A 23,889-nucleotide genomic window follows, 5' to 3' on the forward strand; every position below is an offset into this window, starting at 1 on the left:
CCTTTTGTCTCCTCCCTCCCTCTGTCTCGCTCTCACACACACACACACACACACAGTCTCTTATTTGTTGGGTGTCTGTCCCCTTTGAAAGAACAAAGGCATTTATTTGCGGTTCCCGCCGATCAAAGCTCGGCTTTGTGACGGCCCGTTTCCAAACAGGTGCACAAGCCGGGGTTCTGTAATCCTTCTTTTCCTTCATTAAGTCTTAAAGGAAAACTGCACTTTAAAAAAAAATGCCCATCATATACAATCCTTTACATGTGAGACTTCAACACGTTTTTTCTGTTTTCTGTGCATTATAAAAATATAAAAATAGATAAAAACAGACAGCTCACTATTGCATGTAATAGGATACAGCTATGCCACCAATATAAACGACTATTAAAGCGCCTCCAAAAGCCTCCAACAAGGTTTTATGGTTTTATATACATGCAGGTACATTCATGTAAACATGTAATGCATACAGTATTTTGGTCCTTTTAAACAGTCCCCGAACTTCCTTCCTCAGTGCATTGATTTGACATAGAAAAAGTGGTGTGGCGAAGTGTCAGTGTGCATGATTTTCATCTTTTTTTATCAGTTTTTATATCTTTAGAACCCACAAAATTATTAGCCTCTCCAATTAATGATTCTATTCCTAGGCCGCACTTTGGGCACTCCTGGTTTAGAGTTTACTGTACAGTGTGTCCCAATACTTTTGTCTAGAGTGACCATCCATGGTGTCCAACTAGACCAGGGGTCGGCAACCTTTACTATGAAAAGAGCCATTTTAACCCTTGCCCACTAAAGAAAAATAGCCTGGAGCCGCAAAACATAGTATGTTTAAAACAACATTGGAGGGAATTTGGGGGAATCAAAGTAGTTCAGATAAGAAAAGACGAGTTGTAGTACTCTTGCTAGTATTGGAGATAAACTTACATAAATGTACGTGTGAACTTACTTGATTTGTTTACTCTGCCGCAAACAGGTTCCCATGCAGCAGTTTTTTTAAATTATCTCAAATTTATTTTTTAGAATTGTCAAATAGCTCTGGGAAAGTATTACTTATTTTCCTTCATGTTTACCTGTGTGAGAGAGAACTGAATAGCATCCTGTCTGTTCATCCAATCACCAGTCAGAACTCGGATGCATTCATGGTCTCACACAAAGTTGGATTACAAAGACATGCATTTTCCCCACTCGGGTGTTTAAAAATCTTCAAGCATTGCAAAGCGGCTGCACGGGGGGCGAGTGTTTAGTGCGCAGACCTCACAGCGAGGAGACCCGAGTTCAATCCCACCCTCGGCCATCTCTGTGTGGAGTTTGCATGTTCTCCCTGCGCATGCGTGGGTTTTCTCCGGGTACTCCGGTTTCCTCCCACATTCCAAAAACATGCTAGGTTAATTGGCCACTCCAAATTGTCCATAGGTATGAATGTGAGTGTGAATGGTTGTTTGTCTATATGTGCCCTGTGATTGGCTGGCCACCAGTCCAGGGTGTACCCCGCCTCTCGCCCAAAGACAGCTGGGATAGGCTCCAGCACCCCCGCGACCCTTGTGAGGAAAAGCGGTAGAAAATGAATGAATGAATGCAAAGGGAGCCACAACAAAGAGGCTGAAGAGCCACATGCGGCTCTGGAGCCGTGGGTTGCTGACCCCTGAACTAGACCATGCATGTTGTCAGTTGAGGCAAATAATTTTTTTCTATACATTTTATTATGTTTAACTTCTTTTTACACTTGTATGGCATTTATACGTAACAACTTTGTCTGGACACTTGATACATGTTTTATGGTGGTCATGGTTTGACACTGGAACTGATCATTCCGATGCCAATTTCTATGCTCCATTGATGTGTTCAAATTGTGTGTCTCCTGCTACAAAATGATCATAGCATCTTACCATGAACATGCCCTTTATTCGGTACACAACTTCTCTGAATCAACTGAATTAACACTACAAACATCCAGGTACAATATGTGAGACTTCAGACACAGTCAACATGCTGATAGATGGTGTCCCACATCAATATATCGACAACGTTTGGACACCAACCAGAACAAAAATGTCTCACAATTACCCATACATGCACATACAGATCATGCACAAATAGTTTACTGTATTATTGGGAGAATTTTGCATGAGTTCATGAGAAAGTTAATGCAAATTAGTATAAAATCACTAGTAGGGTTGAGCTAACATGCTCTGTTAACAGCATCATACGAATATAGTCTGACCAACTCTGTACAAAGTTCCGTCAGGTTTTTCTCCAGGCTGTGGAAACACTGGCATCTTTACTTACACATTACATACATTTTTATTGCGTCTTGTTTTTATGTTTTATGGACCATGTACTGTATGTGTCTAAAATAAAGTTGACGATATGATGTCAACAATGCTACTTCTTCCAACAGTATTCGGATGATGTTATTTACAGATCAACAGGCATACATAAATGTACATTATACTGTATGTACAATGCATATTTTTCCCTTAACTTGAAAATTAGTATATCCGTGGCTGCTACTGCTGCTCAAACGGGAATATCTCCCAATAAACATTCATAATAATGTGGATATAAATGCATGACACTAAGGCATGACAAATATGACATGACAGTACAGTGTGCATAAACAATGCACAGGACAATATGTCTCTGACAAATATAAATGACAATAATGTAAAATGTTCATTTTAAAAGTGCCTTAAAAAAGCGCAAATAAATAAATGATACATCCTGTGCCTTTTACTAAAAATAAACACACAGAATATGTGTCCATATTGCATAGCCACTGCTGACAGAGCCATCAACACTCAATCACAGTGTTCTTTCAGATTGTTCAAAAGCAAAGCTTGAGGATACTTGTTTTGCTTGCATATATACGGATATAGTATGTATGTATTTGCATGAAAGGATGAATCTAAATGCTGTTATGTTACATTTTTAACTGATGGGTTTCACAGCTGCAAGAAGTCCACATGCAGCTTAAGTTACCAGCATTAAAATATCATTAAATCCGCTGCCTCCTGAAAGAAAAAAAAACACAAGACAATAAACACAAAGGAATAACACAGCGTGAATGCAGTAAAAACTTACCTTCCTCATGGCAAGTCATTCTCTGAGCCATAGTGAGGAGAATGCATACAGCTCCGGTCCTCCTGAGTCTGCTGGCACCACATTTGGCCAGCAGAATGCAGCATTGAGGAGAGAGGAAGAGAGTGATGAGAGGAAATGAGACTTAGAAAACGATTTCTAAACATAAGGTTATATTGTAAAGCCGCTCCCTTTAATTAACGTGTTGCACGTGTGTGATATGTCACCTCACAGTTCACTCATTCTTTATGTTCAATTTGAATTTCATGTCATAATTTGGAGGCTTTCATGTGGGATTAAAGACAAGCCAGTGTGCAGCTTTTATTATGTTGTCAACATTGGAGCCGAGGAGTCAAGTCTAATTCTTGCACTAATGAGCTTAGTCAGCTCCTCTGTGCTAAAAAAGCCACTAAAGCGCTACAGAAGCCAATACTGTGCAAACATCCATAACACATAAGACTAACAATGCATCTTAAATGTTGGAATGATGCACACAAATGATGGTCCTTCAGAAGATGCCTTTTAAAGTGTGTGTGTAAATGCTGAGAGATGCTGTCACTACATACTGAACATAAAAGGATAGTACATCACACCGTATCACAGTCATTCACAGATATCATGCAAATATGTGCAGCATAGTGAATGACATCACGGCTTTATCTTGAATGCTTGTCTCTCAGCATTCACACCATTAACATGTAAAAGTTTATTTTGCATACTAAGCACTTCTGAAGACCCATAAGCCCTCCTAAATAGCCAGAGGTGGAAGCAAGTCAGTGTTTTTTGCAAGTCTCAAGCATGTAAGTCTCAAGTAAAGATGTCTAAGTCAGTCTCAAGTCAAGAAAAAAGTCATCTGAGTATTTTCAAGTCATCACATGAAAGTCCGAGTCAAGTCCTGAGTCACTGATGTCAAAGTCCACGTCAAGTTGCATGAGATTGTCGAGTCCAAAGTCATCAAAATGTGACTCCAGTCCGCACCTCTGCTAATGACTAATGAGACTAACATGCTGGTGACTTACAGTGTAACTCGAGCAAGAGTTTAGCTTACGACGGCCAAGAACAGGAGAGTACACCCAATATCGTCCGTCTGCATACTGATGGATGGACACACACAAATGAGGTGATAAAAGCAGTTTTATGAGAGAAACTGTATGAATTACATGATAGCACAAATGGTGGAAAGATGGTGAGCTCTGCGTGATGTTGACTGTGTGTACGACTGCAGGTTGGCAGATATAAACACATCATGCTGTGCTGGGAAAGAGAACCTTCTGGGGTTTTTTTTGTTTTCTGCTGATGCATTCAAAACGACAACCGCTGGCAGCCTCATGCTTGAGAAACTCCCCTAAGTGCGTGCATACCGTACCAGGACCCCTCCCGCCCTCCCCCCCTCCATCTCACCATCATAACTCTATCACGCTGTCCTGACTGGGCCACTGCAAGGAGACCCAGCAGAGCAAAGAAAAACAACAAAGATGGATTTTCACTCACTCACTGCAGTGTGCACACTAATTAAAATAACAGCTGACACACTGAAAATCATTGTCCATTATCACCTATACACTGCTTTTCAGATACATATAGATAAGCTTCAAATGATTCATACCCTGGACAACGTTTGAGTTCGAGTCAATTTTAATTTGTTGAATGGGCATCTTCTTGCTGGGAATAATAAGGATTTTTTAAGAAGCTGTATTGCGGATATTCAGAAATATTTGCCTTTTTAATCTTAATGGACATTTTGAGGAAACCCAATTCACCATTATAAAGGGTTTAACCCACGAGTGTCCAGGACAGCACATTCTAAAAATACAATTAAACATCGATCCATCCATTTTCTGTCCCGCTTGTCCTCACTAGGATCACAGGTATGCCGGAGCCTGTACACTCTGGACTGGTCACTAGCTAATCACAGTACAATTTAACAAGATAAGTGAAAAAACAACAGTAAAGTTGAAAAAAGAGCAAATATAATATAACAAATAACATAATATAACAATAACTTGGGTACCTCGTTTTTTTTTTTTTTTGTTTGTACCAAAATTTTTACTAAAAGGCCAGACAAAAAACAAAATGTATAAAAAGTGTTGCAATATATCCCATAGGAAACTATGTAAGTCAATGTAATCATTTCCAGACGCATGTGGACTTCCAGGTCATCTTGGCAAGATTAAATTTCTCACCTTTTTTGTCAAATTTCTGGTACTCGTAACTTTCTTGGCCCCATTGTGGGTTGTTATAGTCACACTCAATAAAAAATCTACACAAGGTGAGTGTAAGGTGCTTTGCTTGGAGAAGCAATTTTGTGGAACAATACAAGCTCAAGAGAAGCTTGTTTTGTGCAATATTGTACACAGAGGTAAACTTTTGGGGAAAGTATAAAGTTTGGACAAGCCTGGTATTACCCTAACCTGGCCTAAAATCAAACACTAAAACTCTAAACACTCACCCCTATCCAAGCTGTATTAACCCCCATCCCGAGGCAAAGCCAACTTAACCCTAAACCTACTCAAACCTAACCCTACTATGACCTCTAACCTGAACTTAACCCAACCCTAAACCGATTATAACTATGCATGCTCACCAACGTTTTTTCTTGTGATACCTACTTTTACAAAATGAAAATTGCCAAAAGCTACTCATTTGTGCAACATTTATTTTCATAGCTTATTTCAAGCCAACCAAAGTGAATATGCTTGCGTTACCAGAACGTTAACAAAATACTGGTATCCTCAACTCACATTTTGTATTTCACAATGCATTTCTTTCTAATGTTCTCACATTATTAACTGAAAACCTGAATAAAAAGCAAGTTTGCAGATGCCTCGTGGTTGTGGGGACCTTCCTAGTGCCCACGGACACCATGCATGCTGGTGACCCTTGGGTTATATGATATGAAAGGGGAACCAAACAATACAAAAAAAATTATTTGACTCACTTTTTGAAAATCACTGGTGAAATTTAGAGCGTCAGGCACTTTGTTTAAAGAGAATTTGGATGTGAGATCAGCTCCCTTCAGGCAGTTTGACGAATCCAACCAGTTTTCGGGCTTTCCCTCTTATGGGTGCCACACACAAACGGTGATGGGCAGCCACGGTTGATGTGTCTCATCGCTCGACATGGTGAGCCGTGTGCATGGGAGGCAGCGGGCGCCTGTGGCCCGATGCATTCAAATCCATGGACGCTTTTCCTCCTCTGAACTACTTTGATATCCCCAAATTCCCTCCACTTCTGACAACCAATCTAAATCATGCCAGACTCGTACAATATGCTCTGGATGTGGGTGTGGCGCTGGCTGGTGTGGCGATGGGTTTCACTGGTCGCAGTTGTGCATGTGTGGCGCCCAGTAGACCTTTGACTGCCATGCAAACACGAGCGCTACATGTGTTATATACTTTTAGAAAATGTAATATGTCACTATTGAGCAAGATTATGAATCATTTCGCCTTGGTGTCAGAAGATAGCCAACAACAAATTAAAAATGTGGTTAGAAAATAAATTATTTTGGGTTTAATTACATGTGCTTATGTTGTGCTGTCAAAACACAAAAACAACAAAGCAAACCTACGAAAAGGACTTACAAAGTAGATATCAGAAACCTGCACTTCCCCGTCCAACGAGTCGTGGCTGCTGGAGACAGACAGCTGATTGCTTGAGTCTTGCACAGCTAGAGAGCCTGTTGGCTCGCCAGTGGGGAGAGTCTCAGAAAGATGAGGAGGGGAGCTCTGCATGGAAGACTGAGAGGATGCGGGACAGATGGGGGTAAATGCTGAGGAGGGCGGCAGAGTGGCAACATTTCGGGTCACTGGGGTTTGTGTGTGAGGGACGATGTGGGTGAGGGGGGAGGATGGAGAGGTGAGTGGTTTGGTGGATGGGCGGATGGAACTGGAAAGTGTGGAGGAGGACTGGCAAGCTGACTGAGCAGTGGTGGAGGAAGAGATGAAGGTGGGAGGAAGGGTGGATGAGGAATGTGCAGATGAAGGACTGAAAGACGGAGGAGTGGATGGAGGAATGAAGCTGGGCTGACTGTCAGCTGGCGAGGTTGCTTCTGTCCTCTGTGTGAGCTCGGTGCTGGCTGGAATTTTACTGTGAAAGATGGAGTGTTATTAATAAATAGACAGTAATGTACACTACAAGACCAAATCATGAAAGAAACCAAAATTGCACATGTACCTGAGCTCCACCTCAACTGTTATGGTGTCCTGCTTCTTCTCGTGAACCTCAACTACATCTTTGTGGGACCTTAAATTACACAATGTGATACATAATCAAATTAATAATCTTTAAATATTATTTAAAGAGTCAATATTTTATTTCTCACTTGGGTGAGAGCATTTGTTTCCTGCAGCGTGGGTGCTCGGGTGTATCGAAGGGGGTGGTGGGTAAGGAGTTGTTAGAGGAGAGCGTGGTGGCGATTGATGCTGTGGTGGCGTCTTCAAAGGAGGGAGGTGTGCAGGGTGGCTCTCGCCCTAATTGGCAAACAACACATGTATAATTAGAGAATGGCTTAAAAACACTAAGATATTTTACATCTACACAAGTGTAATATTACTATCATTTGAGTGGCAATCTTCCTTCATCAATATGGAAACCTATTGAATAAAAATCTAAAATATATGTCAGCTAAAATGTGTCCCTTTACTATTTTTTTTCCACAAGTACCGCAGTGGAAGCCAAGCAAACAAGACTACAGAAAGAGTAGTCAAACCTCTGATGGATCATCTTGGCACAACTAAAGCATACGGACACCAGCACAGTGCAGTCTTTTATTTCTCCGGCTTAGATTCTTGGAGAAATTGCAGTGGTGCTGATGACAGCTCTGGAATTCATGGAAATGTATGCAGACTGGGCAAAAACTTGAAAGGATTGCCATGTCCAGCATTCTTGTTACAGTAAAAAACAGCCCTAAGAAACTGCCTCACTGGAGGGGAATGTGATGAGATTAATGAGGATTTAAGAATTTCAGGTTTGAGCAGATTCAGGGAAGATGGATCACAAATAACTCCAGGACAGGGAGGTGTTTTCAGAATCTTATCACTTTTGTTATTTGCCTATTTTATGTTATTGCACAGACCTGAGTTCGATTCCACCCTCGGGCATTTCTGTGTGGAGTTTGCATGTTCTCCCCGTGTGTGCGTGGTTTTTTTCCGGTACTCCAGTTTCCTCCCACATTCCCAAAACATGCTAGGTTAATTGGCGACTCCAAATTGCCCATAGGTATGAATGTGAGTGTGAATGGTTGTTTGTCTATATGTGCCCTGTGATTGGCTGGCCACCAGTCCAGGGTGTACCCCGCCTCTCACCCAAAGACAGCTGGGATAGGCTCCAGCACGCCTGCGACCCTCGTGAGGATAAGCAGTAGAAAATTAATGAATGAATGAATGTTATTGTACTTAAAATAAGAGACATAGATGTGCATGATCTAAAATAATAACATTGACTTGTTATTGTTGCAATTCATTAAATTAAAATGCATGGCAGGACTATGTAGTATTTGACAGGAATACTCATTTCTTATAGGTAGGAGATTTAGTTCAAATTTAATATGGCCTATTTGTCTGGATGTTCAAAATAGGGCTTTACTGAAGTGTGTTACAAAATATTTAGTTTGTACACAGTGTTGTTACCTCCATTGATGAGGTTTTTGTTGTTGGAGTCTACCGCAAGGCCAAATTGTATGTAAAAAAACAAATCTGCATACATTTTTAAAAAAATTTAGTTTGTTTGGATTTTAAAGCGTGCACTTCTTGTTGGGGAAAGTTATGCTGTACTTTTCTTTAGTTTGTTGGCAGTGCTGTTGCTCTGCTGCTGAGCTGTTCTTTCTCCAGAAGATCAATAATGGTTGACTTTATCCCATTTAAACAGAAAATGGAACACTCAAGTGCAGGCGGTTAAAGTTAATAGCGTGCCAAAGTTCTGAGAGAGAAACAATGCAAAATACAGACAAAAAAAAAAAAACAGCACATCTTTTCAGTTGTATTTCTTCTGACGGCCGTCAAGGTGCTCAGGAATTCTGTTGATCTATTCTATCTATATGTTGTTATCTATTAGAATAATAGCTTTGATGAGAGTCCCTACCACTGTCCTCCAACACGACAAAGCTATGAGGTCCTCGCAGGCTCTCCAGGTTGTCCATGTTTTCTTGCTTCTCATCACTCTGTGAGGGATGCTGGCTCCTTAGCTCAGATCCACCAGCACTGGACTTGAACATGGAAAGAGCTCCTCGTCCTCGTTTAGAAGGAGACGGTCTCAATGCTGTGAAAGCAAATAATGCTCATATGAACTTTCACTCACGTTACTGGCCACACAAGTGCGGATCTGGATGTTAATGTTGTGTCTGGTATGTGAAATGAACATGTATGAACTCACAGCAACTCTTCTTGAAGACGACGTTGCTACAAAATTTGTAGAAGCGCTCAGCATAGAAACCTGGTCTGTGAACGGATACTGTGTCCTGAGGGTGTGCAGGTGGTACAGGGGAAGAAATGTCTTGAGGTAGGTGCACTGTGCTTTGTAGACATATAAAAATAAATGAGCACATTGCAATGCCATCAGGGGAAACTACTCACCCCATCATGGATGAGAGACTTCCAGGAGTGCTCCAATTTCTTAATCAACCTGTGTGATAATTGAGTTTCATGGCTTATTATTAAACTTCTTACAACAGATGTTTTATGTTAGTATAGCAAATATCCATTTGTACGTATTTGTAAGTTAACATTATTGATTTAGCTACTTAAATTAGTCAAGAATGTTATTAAAATGCGGGATTCCTACCGATAAGACTGCAGAATGTCAATGATACCGATAAACAAGAGCAGGCGCTCTCCTTTAACTCCCACAGCTGGAATGCCCCCCATTCTGTAAGCAGAGTGAAAACGCTACCATGGTTTGCAGACATTAGAATGAGCATTGTGACAGGCCAACGTACGTGTCATCACGGTCCAGAGTTTCCCTGCATCTGGACCCTCCCTGTATAGACTCCATTGCAGTGGAGTACAGAGCTTTCTGGCCGACAGGACGCGTTTCATCAGCGCCATCTGCTGGAGAACCCTGGGACTGACGCTCTCTTTCTGCTTGTGTCTTGCTGTGGACACCAAGGAGTAAACTGTAGTCCATAATCTTAAAACTTTCCAGCACCTGGCATGGAACACATACAATGAATACAGATGAAATAATTATGTTTTTGTATATTTCACATTACTTGACTTACTTTGACATTATTTTCTTTGTCTTTCTCTTACCAGACAGTCTCTTTGCAGAGTTTTGACCAGAGCGTTGTATGTATCCTGGTCCAAACTAAGGCCCTCAGGAACATCACTCAAAAAGTCCAGATCTTTAAAAGTGGGTTTGGACTTCTCTCGTTCCTTCTTGGATGCTCGTCTCTTATAAGTGGAGCCCTTCAGGTCAAATTTAAGGTGCATACGAACAGAGCGTGGAAGAATATTGTTCATCACGACAACCCGGATGTTTTTCCCCCCGCACTGGACACAGTAGAGGCCAAAGAACTTGGGCAGCAGCGTCCGAGGGTTCTGGTTCAAGTTCTGGAACATACATTTTTAGGTAACAGTATTTAGTTGTTTGGACATTTTTTGGACACTTTGTGTCATTCCAGGGGCCTTGCACCTGCTAGACAGCGTGACATACCACAAGGTCTTGGCTCATGCTGCTGTGTTCTAAGCCTGTTAAGGTACAGTATACTTAGCTACTACCCCTTGACCATCACAAAGCTGCTGCTTGGCGTCATTGCTATGACCAAGACCAACACCAGGAGGTAGGATAGAGAGCAAGCAGATTATGTGCATGAGCCCACAATAAAAATGTTGCAATTCATATTTACAATTAAACAAGACTATGAATTTCCTTAATCTTCGGTACATGTTTTTTGCAGAGACTTACTTACCATGTAGTAACCAGGAAGCAACTTCTGTAGGAATTCTGCCTCCTTGTGTTGGACAGTTTTGACAATGAACTCATCATCTCGTGTTACGTAAAATATGGAGCCGCTCGCTCCTGGATTGGTCAACTCAATCAGTGGCTCATTACAGAGAGAATACTGTAAAGGGGCACACAGACACACATGTTAAAACCTAAACAAACATCTGATTTTTCGTCTTCATAACATTATGTCTTAGAAATTAATGTGACACTTCAGCAGACAAAATGGTGTATGCTGACAGTTACACGGTGTGTCTACTGTCTGTTGTTGCTCCATGTTGAGTTTAAAAAAGGAGGCTTTAGCCGACTAATCTTCCTCTGGCACATGGAGTCAGTCAGCGTGAGCTTAAACACTGCAGCCGAGTCCAGTATCTGCTTGTGCATGCATGCAAATGTGCGTGCTCTCATGCAAAATGTGTGTAATGTGTTTATTATGTTTGTGTTGCATTATAGGGATTGTGTATGTGCATAGCATTGCAGGGGGTCTTGTCTTTGACAACTCTTCTACTCTTCAATCATCTGTGATCAGAGGGAAGACATATCTATATTTATCTCATTTCGAGCACGCACTATTACACAGATATCATATTAAGTATATCATGCTTAGATCTCTGAAGTGAGTGGTGTGATTAGTTTAAGCACTCTTAATTGCTGCCTGTAGGCGTAGTCATTTCTGCAGTTTTGATGTTTTGCACAAAGTAATACAGTATGTGATGTTTAAGCCAAATGACAACAATCCAGCGCAGAAAACAAACCGCGCAATTAAATACAAATTCAGAAATACTCAAGAAAATATTAGCGGAATGTGCAAAATTCAAGGACAGGCCGACAAAAAGGCTCCCATGTTCATGAATCAGATTTTTTGGACGTATGAAACCAAGATCATCTTGTATCGTACAAAAACAAAACATCACCAGGTAGTCATCTGGTCGTATCCCAAACAGCTCCCTGAAGTAGCGAAAGGCCACGGGGGCATAGGTTTTAAACCTGAAGTCTGGGAAGTGGTGGGCTGGCGTGAGGTTACTGCCCTCACTGCAACAAAAGGAGAAATAACAAGAGCGTGAATCAGATACTGTGAACACTAGCATATGCACTCTACATACAGCATATGAGTACCTGGGGAAGAAGATGCTTTCCACCACATAGAAGTCCTGCATGAGCACATCTCTCTCGGGCTTGGAGCTGAGGTTGCCAACAGTATATCCAATACCCAATTGGATGGCCCCTTTTAAGGCGGAGGAGGTGGTCTGGGGGCGATGGATAAGAGAACACAGTCACATGTAGGTGGAGGGCAGCTGATGAAATCGGCGTGTCAAGCTTGCATAGGATTAGTACTTGAGAATCATAAAAAGAATCCCACACAGTAAGAAAAAAGACAACCGGTGTAATCAAGACAAGGAGGAGAGGAGGGATAGCCAACCTTCTTGTAGGTTGTTTCTCCGGAGGCATCTACTCTTCTGTGGCCAATCTTCTTCTCATGAGCTTGGCCTGTTCCAAATGGGGATGGCATCTGTCAAAACCACAGTTAAAGGCATGGAAGTTTGTCAGTGCTTGTCAGTACACACTACACACACAGTTTAAATGTACTACTGTGGTCACAAAAGTTTTTTCTACTGAGAAATACTTTTACAAAATGAAAATGCCCAAGAGGTACTCATTTTGTAACATTTATTTTCATAGCTTCAAGCCAATCAAAGCCAATATTCTTGTTTTACCACAACTCATGTTTTGTATTTCACAATGCATTTATTTCTCATCTTCTCGCATTATTAAATGAATGAAAATCTGGTTTGCCCACCTCTGCTGGGCCCCTCCAGCCACATCCGCTGCCTTCAGCCGACCCCCTCTAAAATCAGCGTGCGAAACGCACTTTTCAAGCATGGTGTACACGCTCACTGTCCATGTCATGGTCTATGCAAACTGTGCACGCTCATTGGACAGTCAAACTGGGGAAGTGCTGAGACTGACTGTGCACCCACCACATGCATGCTCACAGAGTCAGAAGTGGTTGCAGAGGGTACGCCCGTTAAACGTCATCCATAGCCCGACGCAGCCCCGCCCCGCCGATAATGATTCATTCATTCATTCATTTTCTACCGCTTTTTCCTCACAAGGGTCGTGGGGGTGCTGGAGCCTATCCCAGCTGTCTTTGGACGAGAGGCGGGGTACACCCTGGACTGGTCACCAGCCAATCACAGGGCACATATAGACAAACAACCATTCACACTCACATTCATACCTATGGACAATTCGAGTCGCCAATTAACCTAGCATGTTTTTGGAATGTGGGAGGAAACCGGAGTACCCGGAGAAAACCCACGCATGCACATGCAAACTCCACACAGAGATGGCCGAGGGTGGAATCGAACCCTGGTCCTCCTAGCGCCGATAATGATCTGCTCACCCATTCTCACATTATAAAATGTGAATGAACAGCTTGTTGTTTTTACTCTGTCCAGTCTTTACATTGTGTCAATCAAAAAATAAGCACCTAATTGGTAGGTTAACAATGAACTACCATTATATGTGAGTAACAATAAAAAAGCGCTAAAACATGGATGTTTCTAAAGTCATCCATTCTAAATCACCCATCTGCATTGCAAGGCACACACATGCAAAACTGCATACAAAGCATGCTGGTTACTCCAGCAGCCTGACTTGCCGCTCTAATATTTTGAGGTATTACATGTAGAATGACAGGTACAGTATTTTTCAAATCAGTGCACACTTACATGGAGACTAGGACACATGATAAATGATTTGTTTATTTTTAATCCTCCATGCTTTTATAGGGCACATCCATGCACGTCTGCCGCTGCAGGATATGAAAGCCACTACCTACAAGTCAATACTTTGATGTTCTGTTTTTAAAATGTTTTTAAAAGTTTAAAAACATAAACACAAACCACAAAGCTGTTTTTGTCCACAGAGGACCGAGGACAGCCAGCAAACTCACCTCTATTTGACTCTTCTTGGCTGTATCTGTAGAACAGCAGGGAGAGAAAGACATGGGGGAAACATTAACTCCACATTTGTATATCTAGATTCATACTTAAGCAGGGAATAACGCATCCATTTGTTCAGACCCAACTGGTACACATAAAAAAACTAAATATTTATTCACCTGCTTTCCACCTCACAGTTTCTAGATGATAAACACCAATGCACAACTATTCCCAATGTTATCAGATGTTTGGACAAAGGTATTTGAACAGCTGGTCAATACACCAACAGGAATTAAAATGGAATCGGAAGTTGAAGGAGACCTGAGGGATCTAACCTAATCGCTTGCCAATATACTGCATTAGATGTAGTTTATTAGTATTCCATGTTCAACAAGATTCTCCATACCATGCAAAGTCACTACAAAATATAGTAAAAATCAACTATGCTGCAATGAACAATGACTGGTTTTAAGAGGTTTAGTTATGTAATACAGTGGACGTCTTAGGCTTATTAGTGTAGATGTTAGCACTGAATTTTGTACAATAATTGAACTGTAATCAATAAATTGAATGCAATTAATGTATTTATTTAATATATTAAAAACAGTGTATTTTATGACTAATTCCTCATCAACTTGACCCCTAACAAATTTGAAGTTAACTCACCAAGCAGAAGAGTTCAGTGTCATGTGCTTTTCAAATATTTGATATTCCAAAACGGAAAAGCAAAGCAGTTAAATTTCTGGCCAAACTAATCAGACCGCTGCAGTTTTCTATTCTTGTTACAGTCGTATTTGTACTGAAGAGGTAAAACTCTATTGGATTGACTTCCTCCCTAATCTGAGTGCTGTCATTGGATGGTGTCTGGAAAGCACATTGCCAACCAACCACACAAGGGGATTAGGTGACATCTCTCTGCAGCCAACAAGACGGTTGTGTTGGTGCTTGGCTTTTCCACTAGTAGAAGCCAAGAGAGCATCAGTGGTGGAAGTGAAACGGAAATGAAACCGATCATTGTACACTACTTGTGATTGTTTTGCATCGTCATGCTATTTTTTTTTAGGTCAAGCCAGGGTGAAGATTAAGGCCAAAGTAGGGATAATGAACTTTTAAGCTACGTTGAAGCAAACGGTGCTCGTAGCAGATGTTGTTTCATCGTCAAGGCTCGATAGCGGATCGACAAAACAAAAATAACTTTTCATTAATGGCTAGCAGATTCAAACAAAATCCTTCTGTTGGAGAGAAAAACTGTCAGCTCCACCTGCTTCTACTCTTCAAGATCAAAAAAGTCCACACAATCATTATCTAGATATGTCTATAAATATTCAGAAGAATGCTGATGGAGGACACATGAAACGGAACACCTGCCTTAATGAGAGGGATACATACGCTTCTGTTAGAGAAGAGAGGAGGTCATAGAATAGTGGGATTAAAAGAAAACTGTACATTGTTATAATGAAAACATTAGGGTCAACGGTTCAAAAAACATTCAAGGAATGATGTGCTCCCTGGACACTTCATTAAGTACGCCCGCACAATCTAATTAGATTCCTGTTCCATATGTTCAGCCTTTACAAAGTCAACTAGTATGAAATCTGTTCCCCATTTTAATTGTTTACAATTCCGTTTTTTACCTTTTAAACTGATTTTCACCACCACAGAGTGTGTGCTTCTTGGGTTAGTGAATAAAATGTCCATGCGTTAAATGCAAACAGCCTTATGTTTGTTGATGCAATACATCATTGGACAATTTAGCCCAGTATTTCAGAAACGAATGTAGCTTTGCTAACTTTTCTAATAGGATGTCATTGCTACAAAATTGTATTCCTCGTGTTTGAAGACGGAGTCACCAATGCAATTCCAACTGTGTTATTAATGTAAGCTTATGATAATACACAATTAGACTGTATGTAGCACACAGTACTCTGATTTTGAAGGCCAAAAGTGTTTTGTGTGTGTGTGTGTCGACAGTCTCTTGACGGTTAAGATGAGCTGGGTGCAAGAATTAACTAGCCTCCCATCCTTACTTAACTCGGAACGCGCATATCAGCAGCAGTGATGTCACAGTTACTGAGAAAAAGTAATCCGATCACTGACTACTGATTACTGAATTAAAAAGTAACTTAGTTATTTTACAGATTACTTTATTTTGAGAGTAACTAAGTTACATTACTACTTACTTTTTCAGTTACTTAACAGTGGCTGCCTGCAACATCAGTAATGTTTTTAAAGTTGAACTTGGAAGTTGAAAGTTGGCTTTCTATTTGCTGAAAAATTGTGTACTGGTGGGTGTGTTGTGTTGTTCAGAAATGCTGTTGTGTGTGTGGACACTGGAGGGCAGTTGGGTTCAGCTCGCACGTTGGAGCGTGCATTTGGAAGAAAAGGGACAAGAGTTCTAAGGAAGTACTGCTGAATACAGCCATCCTGATTACCGTTATTCAGCCGCCGCTACAATAGTAGTAATGCAGAGTAATTGTGGATAAGTAACTTAAATCAGATTACTTGTTTAACTAACACCTCAGATTACTCGTTACTGAAAAAAAGCTAATGTTGTGATGAGTAACTGACATCACTGGTCAGCAGGTATCCTAAAATGCTAGCTTCGATTAACAAGTGGCACAACACACTCCCAACACACAGTATCCCCTACAACTCAATAAGAGGTGAGTTTCAAGAGTTTTTCGCCAACTTTCGCCGGTGTAACAGGCGACCACTTTGACATCTTTAGTTTGGGATTTAAGGCGTTCCAGCCACGATTGAGTCTGCTGGGGAACTATTTCCCCACACACACTCCACAGGGTAGTACTGTTCCACTGCGGTCATGTTGGTGACAGTAATGTGTACTATTTAGTGGATAGAAACTTTCACACACAGCACACCTCATTTTCAATGCAAAGTTTTCACTGCTCTGTATATATATAATGACACCAGCCCTCTGAGTGTTTTTCATGTGTTGAAGCACTGCAGGCTGCGTTGTCTTTGTCACCTGTTTCTGCATAATAGGATATTGAAAAGCACTTGTCCCTGGATCTTAATTGACGATACAGTATTCTTAAAGGGTTACACAGACGTGTCTAAACCTGCAGATTACCGCTGCAGAAAAAAAAGCCTGTCAAGCAAAACAATGAGGATTGTCCTGGAGTAAAGACACACACACAAGTCTGAGTCTGTATGGGATTAAGGTTAAGACAGAATTTTGTGTCATGATCTACAAGCAACACATGCAGAACACAAACCCATTTGTAAAAGGGACCTGTTTTTATTCTCTGAAATTATGCACCATATATGCATTAACAGTGACATTGCACTTTTAATAAATTGATGTAACTCAAATACTTAATTTATATTTGCACCGAAATATCATATAGTTATGCATACTGTGCATGTATTTTGTATTTTTCCCCACTGTGATATCAACAGCCATTCTTGGAACTGATATACCAGGGGATTAGTGTGTTTGGTTTATGTTATAATTCCATGTCGCATTACGTAAGGCACTCATCAGATCTAGCAGGCAGGATGAGGAAAAAAGACTTGCAAAGATTACTAGAAGCTGAGGAAGAGGGAATTACATCTTGTAGGAAGGTGTCAAGTGGAGATTGCAATTACTATATGGTTAAATTATAACCAGTATTGCTGCAGCGTCCATCCCACAGTGTTTCATTTTCGTCCTAACTTCATAGTCTTGAGTGACAGCATCCCAAACAAAGCAGCATGGAGGAGACACTGTGTGCCACTTGCAACAGAACACCAGCAGTGACTTGAATTGTGATACTAATGTTATCTAACAACCCGATGCATTATTCATCTCAAAGTCTTGGGTTCCTCGAATGGGTATTTTCTTATGCACAACTCATATTTTACAATAAACTACTTCACAACTTCCTGTCCAGCTTCTACCTTGCTGTCACTCGATCGTCGGCCACCCAATATTGAAACAAGGCGGCCTATGTGAACATTTACCGCTAAAACAAATACTCCCAAAATAAAATCAATCCAGCATACACACCGGTGTCTGCGAGGTCCAGCTGCAGACCGATGCCAGCTTCCTCCTCACACCTCCGGTTGGGTTCCGCAGTCAGTCCTTCCATCTCCATGACAGCTCCGCGCACGCACCGCCGGGGGTCCTTGGCCGAGACAGATGCGGCTAGAAATGCTGTCACATCACCGTCACGGTGGCTACAAGCAAGACCACAACCGACATAGCTTCACGAACGTATATTAATATGGGTGACACGCACACGAAATAATAATATGGAGCTATTAGGCGGTGAGCGAGGCGACCCTCATAGTTGCTGCCGCCTGCTGCTGCTGCGCGTCATTTCATTCGCGACGGATGCGCGTGCAGGTACGTTACACATCTACAGACGGGTTGGCTGTGACGTCATCACCTCACGCTAACGTACTGCATAGGTATCATTTTCACATCAAAGATCAGACAACTGTTGTGCTTCTTGTACAGCTAAAGGTACAAAACATTTATTGATCTATGAATGTACCTCATAAAGTTCCTTTTGCAGGCAAGTGTTACATGCTAGTTAAAGAGACAGTAACTCTTTTTTTTTTTTTACCAAAAAAATAAGACCACCACGTTATCAATAGTGGTTTAAAAGAAGAGCTTGTACAGACACAAGTCTGTATTTTTAACAACTACAAATAACAGAAACCACATTTTCGCTCAGCTCAAAATATGCTATATTATAGCATAATAGCATATTATGCTATAATAATAGCATATTATGTAGAAACATACTACACAAAAGTAGTCTGAAAAATAGCTGACAAATTGGAGTCATTGTATGGTTATATGTTTACAGTAGTCAAATCTCTAAAGGACATGAGTGCTCTATTCAAGGACATAATGTAAAACACGTCAAAGATCTTCTACATGACATGACTGCTCTGACATTCTAGTTTGTCAAATACTTTGTATATGTCAAAAGCGTTCTGCTGCAGAACTGTCCCTTCTGGGGTGGTATAGTGTTTTGTGTCTGTTATTATATGGGAGCCAGGCAACGACATTTCGTTGGCAATTTCACTACTGTGTTTTTGTGCAATGACAATAAAGGGAGTCTATCTATCTATCTATAGTGTCATTCATGGACCAGATGTGTTCCATGGGCCACAAGTTGAATAGCTAGTCCAAGTCTGTACATGAAATAACATCCTGGATAAATCCACTTTCAAATAGGCAGGCTTTAACTATGATTTTATTTTGGGACAATGCGCAATACCTGTTCAACAAACCAACAGATGCAATTCATTTTCACTAGATGTAACTTTGTGTAATACAACACTGACACAATGAGTGTGATACTGTAAGTGCAGCTAAATGTCTATGACAAAATAACCTGAGTGACAATAATCTATCTGCGAGTTCAGTGCAAACATCGTCAGGAGTTTAGAGACGTCAGTGCAGTTTATGACATCTTACTACAAAGCTGTCATAATGCATGATCATATGAGACTAAACAAAAGATTGCATTTGTTGCAAAGAAGGAATGGCTTTGTAAAAAGTTGTGCTATAGATCACTAAGCAATGTTTATTTATATAGTCTTAAGATGTTGGTGTAGTTAGGAAGTCTGAAGGGTAGTTGCACGCTGAGTCATCAGGCCTGCCCTCCCCAATATTTGGGTTTATAGACAGGTCGTCATTGGTCCAGACACCCACACACACCAACAACCTCAAGTCTATATGAGAGATCCATGTGTGATCATGCACACAGAGGATGGTTGGATTTTTACTACAGGTACTGTGGCAGATCCTTCTCCACCACCTGCAAAAGAACCAGCAAAAGACATTAGGTGTGTTGGCAAAGCAAAGCATACGTTTCCAATGTCCCACAAATCCAAGACAATAAAAAAAAGGTATCAACAATGAAAGCAGCCACTTACACTGGGATCATCTGTTGGGCCGTACCGCTTCACCACGAGTCCCTCTCGGCTTATAAGAAACTGTAAAGGAAAAGAAAAAAAAAGGTGAGTAGTCAAGGATTTGATGGCTCTGAAAATAAAAAGTAATACTGCAAACTGAAAGTACATTACCTTTGTGAAATTCCATTTGATGTTGCTGTGAAGAGAAAAACATTTTACACTTATAAAGCCGATAATGACAAGATTACACCATAAACTCATCATCACTGACTTTAAAGAGAGATGTTTTGGCTTATTAAACTTTAAGATCACATCCAAATTGTATTATTTGAAGAAATGACAACAAAGGTATCAAATCTAGAGGGGAACAATGACACATTTGGAAAGCCAAGTCAAAACAGTGGGCAAAGAAAGCTGAAATGCAATGAAGCAACAGGATGGTTACTACACATGGTACTCTATGGTTTTGCACTCTAGGTTTCACAATGACATCATATCAGTGTGACAATGTAGCGGCTCAATAGTAACAAATACTCATAGGACCTAGGTTCCCAAAGAGTGTATATGAATAAAAGATTTAACAAACTAGATGACTACATTGTGCATTCAAAACGTGTTTAATCTTGAAGATTTTTCAAGATCATTTATGGCAGGGGTGCTCATTAAGTCGATCGCGATCTACCGGTCGATCGCGGAGGTGGTACTGGTCGATCGCGGCGTGACATTAAAAAAATATCATCCTAGCATCAATGCCGTCACTTGATTGATATACAGGGCAGCCATTCAGATGACAACTGAATGTTGCCCTTCGGGTGACCAATCAAATCAAACAACGTCTCTAAGTGCAGCAGAACTTACGATGTCAGCATATCATCCATCCCCGTTACTTGATTGACATACAGGACAACCAGTCAGATGACAACTGAATTTTGACCTTTAGGTCACCGCTCATGCGTAAACAACAATGCAAAGTGCTAAGCTAGTCGGCGAATTGCGTCAGATTTTAAGCCCTCGCTAAAGTTTATAGTCACTAAAATGAGTGAAGTAGCTGGACCAAGTAAAAAGGCAAAAACATATCACTTCCATACGGAATGGGAGGTGGACTTTTTTTTTTCACAATGTCTTTTTCAAAGTGCGTTTGCCTGGCTAACCTGGCTATCAGCAGCTACTGTCCGGACTATGCATCCCTGGCTGATTCAATTCAGTGCAAGTCATCAAAGTAAACTCAGGTAATTACAAAAAATGTTAATAGTTAATTATGTGTGTTTTGCAATATTGGCTCATTTGGTTATGTAAGGTACATCAACATACATTGTACGTACAAATAATCCTCAATACATTTGAAAATAAATAGATGTTTTGCATTTTTGTAGTGGGTAGATCATTTTGACTCTGTCATTTTAAAAGTAGCTCGCATGCTGAAAAAGTGTGAGCACCCCTGATTTATGGTGTGCTAAATGAGATGGTCTATTCTTCCTTTTACCTCATCCTCCAAGCTATATTCGCTCCTATGTCCATTTGGCTCAGAAATAAGTCCCGCATTGAATTAACATACAAAAACTAATATTATGAAGAAATTTATTTATTTATAATTCTGTTTACATGTAACATTAGTTGCATTGTACTGATCATTTCCATGTTGTTGCAAACTAAAGCTACCACAGCTTGTCACCACTTGTTAAATTGGGGTGAGAGGCGAGGTACGCCCACATAAAATTTATCAAAAGGTGTCTCATTTGTGGTTTATGTTTAAGTGTGCGGGATGTAGGGGATACAAGACTTCCAGTCAGATGTCTGAAGGTGTATGTGCTGGAAAAGTTTGGGTCATAGGACACCTAATTTGGTGACTCATTTGGTGTTATTTGTTAGAAAACAACTTACTTTCCCAGGGTTCCCTTTCCTTTCGGCTGAGCTTTCATCCACTTCCAAAGAGGGTGAGCGCCGTCTCCATTCACGTCAATTTTACTGAAGAGGTCAAACTCTGCATTGAATCCTTTGGCAAACTCTTTAATCTCTGCCTCAGTTCCAGGCTCCTAGAAAATCATCATCATCAGGATGGAAAATACACATTATTGCAAGTTTTGACCTGTAATGTGTAACTCTGGTTACAGCACAAAAAGATCAGCATAATCTTATGTTATACTATGCTATTATACATAGTCAGTTTACAGCAAACTGTTGTTGATCCTGTATTTGAATAATACCACTGAGATGACAAGTTACCTGGCCTCCAAACTGGTTACATGGGAATCCGAGGATGCGTAAACCCTTCTCAGCCAGGGAAGCGTGCATTTCCGCCAGCTGAGTGTAGTTCACTCTGGTCTTTCCTCATTTGGAGGCCACATTTACAATGATGCACACATAACCCCTGGTAGAGAAAGCACACAGACATATCGGGGTCAAGAAGCTAAAAAGCAATAACGTAGAATACTACATGGACTATTCTAAAAAGAAACACAGGAGCTTAGAGGGTAATGCAGTATCTTAGCAAGCATGTTCCAGTGCCAATCTAAACTCTCTAAAGGCAGAAATTCTGATACAGTTCTTGTGCTGGATCTTATTTGACAGTGCGTGTGTGTACATAATGAGTTCAGTAAACCAATAAATAAATGGTAAGCCTGTGTCAGAGCATTAGCACAGATTGCATCATACACAATGACATCATTATACCTGTATTTATCCAGCGACACCTCATTGCCGTCGATATCTTTGGCTGAGAACTCATAGATTGACTTAGCAGCTTTCCAGTCGCTCGCCTGTGCACACTGCATGTGAAGAAATAAGATAAGATAAGAAATTAGAAGTGTGGGTTTCAGTAAGACGGGGGCTAAAGTTCAAGTACGCGCAGTAAAATTTAATTGACCGTTGCGTAAAGACGGCTATAAAATGTAGGGGAAATACTAGCATCACAGTAATCGCTTCTCTTTTTTTCCCTTTAGTACACTTGAATACAGCGCCAGCTAGCATAACAAGCTAACGCAAATCACAAACACAAATCTTGACTTTAAGCGTTACACAAACGCGAGAGATTAGTATTCATTTTGCGTAAGTCCTCAACCGCACAATCAGTCAAGCCAACACCTTATGCTTAACTGACGGAATATTTGTAATTTCAGCGGCCTAACACTGATCGCAAAATACATTGTATCGACGTCGGACGCATTTCCTTGTTGCACCAGGTTTAAAATAGAAGCCAATCTTACGTAGTTGTTGTTAAGCACTCCAGCATCAATACAGCGGATAGACACATTGGTAATAACACATGTTCATGACTACAAATATTAAAGAAGAAGACAGACATCACGTTTAAATGACGTACCATGGTTCTTACCACTCCTCTACACCCCAGCACGCCCAAAAACACGGAAGACCGCCAGAGCCACATGCTCCTGGTGACACTTATGACCGCTGTTGCGTCATTTATAAGCCCCGCCTACCACAAAGCACCGCGCATGTGCAAACTAACGGCGCTACATGTCCAATTGAAAACAGCGCATTAATGTTCTTTAAACAAATACAGCATTTACCGTGGATTTAAGGTGAAATATAAAGCTATGCCAACGTAAGGATGTGAATTATTTGGAAAATTTCACTCTGTCTAGCCTGTATGATTCACTGAATCTTTCAAAAATTACGGTTTCATGTGGTTCTGCATTTTGTCCAGCAGAGGACGCTATCTTATTGTAGAAAGGATCGCTGCTTTTTCTTGAATGCTACTAGGACAAGAGATTCAAATAATTTAAAGAGAGATCCTGCGCAGTCTCCCTGTAAGAGGATTCAAATTCACAATCTCCTTATCGCAATATGCACAGCTACATTTAGGAATGCATAAATCATAATAAATGGCTATAGATGAGGGATTTGTTTTTCCACATTAACACTTTCTGTTAAATATGATGCTTTCACAGTCCTGGCATTTCAACTGGGTCAAGGACTACTTTTCCAGCCGTTATTTTAGGACAGTGTATTGAAATAGACCTGATGTCACATAGTGACACATAAAAAGACAATTTGCCTCATTTAATTGACAGAATATTGAACTGGGACTTGATTTAAAAAA

At 40.7% G+C, this 23,889-nt stretch overlaps 2 protein-coding genes across 9 annotated transcripts; both read right to left on the minus strand.

Annotated features, from left to right (window-relative positions):
* Positions 1-1,876: 1,876 nt before the first annotated feature.
* LOC131125727 (phosphatidylinositol 4-phosphate 5-kinase type-1 gamma-like) lies at positions 1,877-18,981 on the minus strand. 8 transcript variants are annotated; one of them, XR_009129055.1, is made up of 18 exons: positions 17,965-18,981; positions 13,967-13,992; positions 12,431-12,520; positions 12,127-12,257; positions 11,925-12,042; positions 10,976-11,128; positions 10,317-10,616; positions 10,004-10,212; positions 9,850-9,933; positions 9,642-9,690; positions 9,442-9,526; positions 9,151-9,327; positions 7,394-7,541; positions 7,246-7,314; positions 6,654-7,158; positions 4,474-4,508; positions 3,076-3,143; positions 1,877-3,005 (listed from the first exon to the last, which is right to left on the minus strand). XR_009129055.1 is itself a non-coding variant. In XM_058067546.1 (18 exons), the coding sequence occupies exons 1-17, from the start codon at positions 18,050-18,052 to the stop codon at positions 3,091-3,093; spliced, it is 2,331 nt and encodes a 776-aa protein (XP_057923529.1). In that variant the 5' UTR covers positions 18,053-18,981; the 3' UTR covers positions 1,877-3,005; positions 3,076-3,090. The 8 variants fall into 8 exon arrangements, 6 of the variants coding, with proteins under 6 accessions (XP_057923529.1, XP_057923528.1, XP_057923527.1 ...); XR_009129056.1 differs by having other exon boundaries at positions 3,076-3,146; XM_058067546.1 differs by lacking the exon at positions 4,474-4,508 and adding an exon at positions 4,121-4,166.
* Positions 18,982-19,143: 162 nt separating this feature from the next.
* Positions 19,144-23,273, minus strand: LOC131125728 (phospholipid hydroperoxide glutathione peroxidase-like). Its single transcript, XM_058067550.1, has 7 exons — positions 23,149-23,273; positions 22,500-22,594; positions 22,053-22,197; positions 21,711-21,862; positions 20,001-20,025; positions 19,851-19,910; positions 19,144-19,732 (listed from the first exon to the last, which is right to left on the minus strand). Exons 1-7 carry the CDS (start codon positions 23,212-23,214, stop codon positions 19,700-19,702), a joined length of 576 nt encoding a protein of 191 aa, XP_057923533.1. The 5' UTR covers positions 23,215-23,273; the 3' UTR covers positions 19,144-19,699.
* Positions 23,274-23,889: the final 616 nt, after the last annotated feature.

Source organism: Doryrhamphus excisus, chromosome 3, assembly GCF_030265055.1.
Source record: "Doryrhamphus excisus isolate RoL2022-K1 chromosome 3, RoL_Dexc_1.0, whole genome shotgun sequence".
Taxonomy (NCBI): domain Eukaryota; kingdom Metazoa; phylum Chordata; class Actinopteri; order Syngnathiformes; family Syngnathidae; genus Doryrhamphus; species Doryrhamphus excisus.